General features: G+C 40.5%; 1 protein-coding gene across 1 annotated transcript in view; it reads left to right on the top strand.

The window, feature by feature from the left end:
• Nucleotides 1-7,869, top strand: part of LOC106608101 (kinesin-like protein KIF26B) — a 38,929-nt gene that overhangs the window by 11,479 nt on the left and 19,581 nt on the right. Inside the window, 4 exon segments of the mRNA XM_082976177.1 lie at nucleotides 1,243-1,264; nucleotides 1,267-1,463; nucleotides 1,752-1,841; nucleotides 5,880-6,062. Of these exon segments, the coding sequence (XP_082832303.1) occupies nucleotides 1,243-1,264; nucleotides 1,267-1,463; nucleotides 1,752-1,841; nucleotides 5,880-6,062 (492 nt within the window).

Here is a 7,869-nt window from a genome sequence, read left to right as displayed (position 1 = left end):
CACATAGCATCACATCACCGGATTCTAGGATCTCAATGCTTTATAGTACATAAACTCACCTCATCCACCACCAATGTGTAGCTTATAAACTGTTAATACAGGTTTTGCTCTACATACTTCTCTTTTAACCAAGTTAGTATAAAAGAGACACCATCTCGTGAACAGCAGGGGTCCAGCGCTGTAGAAATATGCTGCCTACCTATTTCATACTATTCACCAGAGTGATGTTTGAAATCTCTCCTCGGATGCCTAGCCATGCTAAATCCCTTTTCCGTTTAGCTTAACGTCTTCTTACACCTAGTTCAAAGGAAACATAGAAATAGCAGTGGATAGAATCAAATAGAATCAGGAAAGCTGGGAGACTGGCAGGGTTTAATGCAACTGATGTGTCTGTCATTTCCTACCTGCTTTAACAGGGATCCTGCCTGTGACCCATATCGACAGCTACTTTGACTATTCTACAATCCCATCTGATGCTTTAGGTGTTATTGTCTAGGATTTAGATTGTTTAATAATGTATGGATTGTTATGCCTTTTTGGTTCTATCGGTTTTCTCGTTTGAAGAATACATTTTTACTGGTGTTTTTCCCATATGGAATATTTAAATCAGCAGTTGAAACAATAACAAAGCGTCCTCCCCACCACTGTTTCAGTACAACGTTGAGGGATGAGGCTGAATGCAAGGACTGACCTTCCATGATATCAAAATGATAGTTTTAACCATGTTTTTAGGCAATTCAGTGTTTGTTTACGTTTACTTTGTTTACAAACATTGAAGTAAAACAAGCCTATATTTTGTGTTCTGATGGAGTATGACAGTTGAACTAAGCTCACGAGGCATTTATAAGTTACATTATAATCTTCAAGAATCAATGGGTACATATCCTTCATTTACAAAAGTCCCAAAATGGATGTAACAACTGCTGCTTGCCTCTTTAAGTACTCGTAGTTTTTACTAAAGCAACCTATATAGAAAATAGTCTCAACATAGAGTTACCTGGAGATCTTGACTTTGAGCTTGACCTGTTATCGTAAGAACTCTACAAATCTTTTTAGAAAATAAATTATTCAAGTTGAATCTCCATTATTCAAGTTGGATAATGGAGTCTCAAGTTATCACTTTACATGACGGAGAGAAACTTCATGCATACTGTAGATCTATCATTTCCCTCCTCTGTCCAACATCAATTCATCCCAGCTCCCAATAGTCCCCCCGAAAATCATTTTCATCTCTCCCTACAGGTCAAAGTGGTGCTGCGAGTTTGCACCTCTCCCCCGTACCCCCTTCCCAGCCACCCATTATCAGAGTGGACCCAGCTAAAAGAAGGGTCACCATGATGGACCCAGCTACCACCCACAATCAACAGCTACAGTCCAACTCTAAACCGACACACTCTGGAGCAGCCACCGGTCCCTCTAAGGCATATGTCTTTAACGCAGCCTACCCCCCAGAGTCAACCCAGGTCTGTGGGTACAGTATGGTTGGTTTTTTATGTCTGTATGATGACCTGAAAACTGATGGGACATAAAACATAGTTTCCAGATAGCCATCGCTATGTCTTAGACTCTCAGCCTCATTCCTTTCCTAGCAGTGTGTGTTAGTGTTGTTTGATGGATCGAGCACATTCAGACAGAGCAGAGCCTTTTATGAATTCATTCTTCTTAGCTTTCATTTTTTAGTGTTTTAAACAGCAGGTTAAATGCTAAGGTGTATGGATGGAAGGATTCACCCTCCTTTTTGTCTCTGCCAGGCGGAGGTGTGTGTTGGTATTCTGCCCGACGTCATCCGTTCTGTGGTCAACGGGGCAGACGGCTGCGTTCTGTGTTTTGGACATGGTGAAGTGGGTAAGTAATGACTGTATGTGGCCAGGATGACCAACCTTCATATGGAGGGTGGCTATTGTGTAACCTTTATTTAACTAGGCAAGTCAGTTAAGAACAAATTCTTATTTACAATTGACGGCCTACCCCGGCCCAACCCGGACGACTTGCCTAGTAAAATGACTATTATCACAACCCCTTTTACATAAGGAACAAATCCATCTCTTTCATGCATCTCTTTTATACATTCCTTCCATCCATCTATTTCCTATGAGAGGTGGCATGGGAGGTGCTTCATCCATCTATTTCCTATGAGAGGTGGCATGGGAGGTGCTTCATCCATCTATTTCCTATGAGAGATGGCATGGGAGGTGCTTCATCCGTCTATTTCCTATGAGAGGTGGCATGGGAGGTGCTTCATCCATCTATTTCCTATGAGAGGTGGCATGGGAGGTGCTTCATCCGTCTATTTCCTATGAAAGGTGGCATGGGAGGTGCTTCATCCATCTATTTCCTATGAGAGGTGGCATGGGAGGTGCTTCATCCATCTATTTCCTATGAGAGATGGCATGGGAGGTGCTTCATCCGTCTATTTCCTATGAGAGGTGGCATGGGAGGTGCTTCATCCATCTATTTCCTATGAGAGGTGGCATGGGAGGTGCTTCATCCATCTATTTCCTATGAGAGATGGCATGGGAGGTGCTTCATCCGTCTATTTCCTATGAGAGGTGGCATGGGAGGTGCTTCATCCATCTATTTCCTATGAGAGGTGGCATGGGAGGTGCTTCATCCGTCTATTTCCTATGAGAGGTGGCATGGGAGGTGCTTCATCCATCTATTTCCTATGAGAGGTGGCATGGGAGGTGCTTCATCCGTCTATTTCCTATGAGAGGTGGCATGGGAGGTGCTTCATCCATCTATTTCCTATGAGAGGTGGCATGGGAGGTGCTTCATCCATCTATTTCCTATGAGAGGTGGCATGGGAGGTGCTTCATCCATCTATTTCCTATGAGAGGTGGCATGGGAGGTGCTTCATCCATCTATTTCCTATGAGAGGTGGCATGGGAGGTGCTTCATCCATCTATTTCCTATGAGAGGTGGCATGGGAGGTGCTTCATCCGTCTATTTCCTATGAGAGGTGGCATGGGAGGTGCTTCATCCATCTATTTCCTATGAGAGGTGGCATGGGAGGTGCTTCATCCATCTATTTCCTATGAGAGGTGGCATGGGAGGTGCTTCATCCATCTATTTCCTATGAGAGGTGGCATGGGAGGTGCTTCATCAATCTATTTCCTATGAGAGGTGGCATGGGAGGTGCTTTATATGTTTTTGCCAAAGAGATCTTAGTCGCGCAATTTTACATCTAACTACATAGATGTTTAGTGCAGTATTTTTCAATCAATTTTTTTGGCATGAAAACAAGTCATCTCTCGTTCAATGACAACAAAGAATTAATTGAAGAATCCCTACTGTTGACCAATCACAGACGACGGGGCGTAGAGACTTCGGCTCCGAACTTTGGCTTGCTTCCAGAAAAAAAATGGTGTCCCCGAACAGCCGAAAAAACACTCACCAAAGTCCAAAACTAACAAAAATGTTGTCATAGTATTTGCACAAACACTACCAAACTGGGAAGCATGTGGACGCCTTTAACCTCATTCAATTAGAGTGAGTAAACCTAGGGTCCCTCCCTCCCTACTGGATCACTTAGGGGGTTTCTACTCTTGTTTTAATCCACATCCTCATTCCAGGCATAGGCCTAATGGCTCAGTTCCAGGCAATCTTGCATCTCTTCCAATTTAAGCCAACCCCATGGTATTTTCTAATAAATAGGGGTTTACTGGCTGAAGATGGCATGTTCGAATTAGAGACTCCGTCTGATCTGAATTCACGCAGCTGTGGCCTTGGAGTAATTCATGTAAATGCTCGAAGTTTGATTTCGAGAATGGATTTTATTGTAAATCTGGCAGACATTCTGGTTATAACTGAATCTTGGTTAAAGAAGTCTATACTGGACTCAGATTTTTCTCTGACTGGAATATAATGTTTTTAGAGAACAACTTGACTGTTTCTGTATCCATCACCACCCCTGTCCCTAAGCAATTTGAATGTCTAGTCCTAAATGTGGGCCTTGGTAATAATGCCCATTTGACACTAATGGGAATTTATCGCCCTTCCTCGGTCTCCTTATGTTCTCTTAACAAATTGCCTGACTTGCGGTCCAACTATGCTAAATCCAATTTAAAAAACCCTGAAAAATCTACTCTCTTAGATATTATTGTAACAAATACCCCTCAAAAGTTTACAGCAAATGGAATATTTGCCAATGAGTTCAGTGACCATTGGCCAGTTGCCTACATAAGAGATGTTAAGATACCTAAATCTCGCTCATGCATTATTATAAAGAGACATTTTAGGAATTTTTATGTATGAGTATGGCATTAGTCATGGAAACACCTGACTCTGCTTATCTTAATCGGCGTCAGGTCATAATCGAAGTAAGCATACCCCGATTAAAACAGCTGGTTTTCTGAGCAATCTTTCTAATTATTAGAACATGTAAACAGCTTAATCAGCGTTCCAGTGGTGTATTTGATCTGCACATGTACCAGCACCGGGTAGCGCAAGCTTCCCTCTTATCCATGAGAGAAGTGAGTTCAGAAAACCTGAATGTATGCACCTTATAAATAGTTTTCACATACACACTTTATATGTCAAAACTCAGAATAAAATAGTCTTCGCAAAAATAGCATAGTCACTGTGGTATAACATTTATTTTGACTAGTGATTTTCTGCATTTATAAAAAGTCCCGTCAGTAGCCTGATTTCAGATGTGACCATGTAAACAGAATTATTAGAGAAATCATTCTTCCTGCAAAGCATGTAAACGTTTTAAACAAACTATTATATTAACTTGACTATCCACAATAATCACATTATTACGTGCAGGTAACTGTGCTCACTGATTCTACGTCTTATTGGTCCTTCAGACATTTAAGAAATATATGTCTATCTCTGGTTACAAAAGCAAAATCAACATATTTCTTGGATTGTGTCAGATAGTGGTGGTAATCCAGCTAACTTTTGGAAAGTGGTCAAATCTTTGAAACAAAACTCCACCCCCTCCTTGCCCCAGCAGGTTTTAACAGCCTCTGGTCCCATACCAGACAAAATTGACATTTGTGGGGCTTTTAATGACCATTTTGCTTCGGCTGGCCACCTGTTTGTAAGGATAGTCTAATTCATCTCATTTAGGGTGTTAACCTAGTAGCTGAGGACTGTAACTGTTTGTCATACATGTTTTGTATTGATTTCTGTTTTGTTTTACATTATATTGGTTGTTGTATTGTTGTGATCAGGGCACCACTGGGAATGAGACCATGGTCTCAATGGGTTTTGACTGAATGAATAAAGAAGAAGAATACAAAAAAACAAATACTCAGAAAGGGTTCCTTGTGGGCATCAGGGAAGAACCCTTTGTGATGTAAGTGCCATCTTTTTTCAAAGAGTGTAATGGAGGAGGATATGTGTCTGCTAATAAGTGACAGAGATATACAATATAAAGTGCTGTTCGTAAATCCAATCTGTTATTATTAATACATTTTCTTCTTAAAATCAGGGAAATAATTCTGTAAACACTGCCATTTCAGAGGACTGTATTTTGACTGTTTAGGGTGAGGACAATTAACACTGCTTAGTTAGAACCTTCATTTTGGGGGAAATCTGTCCTTTCCATCCCCTCTGTCATCCTATTTAACCCTACAATGGGGACATAACATGATGCTGAATGGCAGTGCAGTTGAGGGTCTCTAGGTACACACACACACACACACACACACACACACACACACACACACACACACACACACACACACACACACACACACACACACACACACACACACACACACACACACACACACACACACAGAGAAAGAGAACCCAAACTGACTGTGTTGTGTGTGCCTTATTGCTGTATTTAACAGATAAGTCCCACACAGTGATAGCAGTAGTCAGAGTCTAGGGGTCATCCCATGTGCCATCTCCTGGTTCTACAGTCACATGGAGAGGAGGAGGGAGAGGACTGGGGCCAGCCTGGCTGTGTCTGTCTCTGCTATGGAAGTCTGTGGGGAGGACGAGGTCCTCAGGGAGAGGTCCTCAGGGACTCACTGTCAGGCAACCTCCAGGACAGCCCACCAGCAGACCTATATCTCTATGAGGATACCATCTATGGAATGCAGGTAAATTATGATCGATGGTGTTATTGTTGCGGACGGTTCAGATCAGATAGAAATTTGAAACGCTTATAGAACAGACTTGAATCTCTGTTACGCTTAACATGGAATCGTCAGTTCTGCATTACATTTTTTTCATTGGTGTGAAATCTGTGCATAAGTACATTTTGTTAATGAAGCCCCAGGTCTTAAGAACACAGAAAAACATGTGCTGCTGTAGGCACTGTTATCACTACATACAGTGGTGTAAAGTAGTTAAGTACTACTTAAGTAGTTTTGGGGGTATCTGTACTTTACTTTACTATTTATATTTGACAACTTTCACTTTTACTTCACTACATTCCTAAAGAAAATATTGTACTTTTTACAACATACATTTTCCCTGACACGCAAAAGTACTCATTACATTTTGAATGCTTAGCAGCACAGGGAAATTGTCCAATTCACACACTTATCAAGAGAACATCCCTGGTCATTACTACTGCCTCTTATCTGGCAGACCCACTAACACAAATTATTTATTTGTAAATTATGTCTGAGTGTTGAAGATAGCCTCTGGCTATCCATACATTTAAAAAAAACAAGAAAATGGTGCCGTCTGGTTTGCTTAATATAAGCAATTAGAAATTATTTATACTTTTACTTTTGATACTTAAGTATATTTCAAACCAAATACTTTTAGACTAAGTCAAGTAGTATTTCACTGGATGACTTTTACCTTTACTTGAGTCATTTTCTATTAAGGTATCTTTACTTTTACTCAATTATGACAATTGGGTACTTTTTCCACCACTGACTACATACAGTATGCCACTAAGGTGTCATGTCACATTAAGGGTATCTTGTATAATGACTGTGTTTTGTTTGTTAATTTGAAGGCCCCATTCATGAACTAAATACACTAGTTTATCCCTAATTCAGATGTACTGTCAAAAAAAAGCCAGGTAGTGGGAGTTAACGTATTTACGCTACATAGTCCCAGTTACATAATGACTTTGGCATTGTCACATTGAACAACATTTAATATAACCATTTTTGCTGTGCAGGTCCAGAGTCTGTGCTAGAGTCCCTCTATCCCCCTCTACATACAGTGCCTTCAGAAAGTATTCATACTCCTTGACCTTTTCCACATTTTGTTGTGTTACAGCCTGAATTCAAAATTGATTCAAGATATTTTTTCTCACCCATCTACACACAATACCCCATAATGACAAAGTGAAAACATGTTTTTAGAAGTCTTTGCAAATTTACTAAAAATGAAATGCAGAAATATCTCATTTAGATAAGTATTCACACCCCTGAGTCAATACATGTTAGAATCACCTTTGTCAGCGATTACAGCTGCAAGTCTTTCTGGGTAAGTCTCTAAGAGCTTTGCACACCTAGATTGTAAGTATTTGCATTTTTTTTTTTTTTTTAATTCTTCAAGCTCTGTCAAGTTGGTTATTAATCATTGCTAGAAAGCCACTTTCAAGTCTTGCGATAGAATTTCAAGCTGATTAAAGTCAAAACTGTAACTAGGCAATCAGGAATATTTAATGTCGTCTTGGAAAGGATCTCCAATGTATATTTGGCCTTGTGTTTTAGGTTGTCCTAATGAAAGATTCATTTGTCTACCAGTGTCTGTTGGAAAACAGACTGAACCAGGGTTCCTCTAAGATTTTGCCTGTGCTTGGCTCTGTTCCCTAGTCCTTGCCGATGACAAGCATAGCTATAACATGATGCAGACACCACCATGCTTGAAAATATGAAGAGTGGTACTCAGGGATGTGTTGTGTTGGATTTGCCCCAAACATAACTCTTTGTATTCAGG

The sequence above is a fragment of the Salmo salar genome, chromosome 06 (genome assembly GCF_965601325.2).
Source record: "Salmo salar chromosome 06, fSalSal1, whole genome shotgun sequence".
NCBI classification, from domain to species: domain Eukaryota; kingdom Metazoa; phylum Chordata; class Actinopteri; order Salmoniformes; family Salmonidae; genus Salmo; species Salmo salar.
The sequence above is the reverse complement of the archived record's forward strand: the minus strand, read 5'-3'. Positions and strand labels throughout refer to the sequence as shown.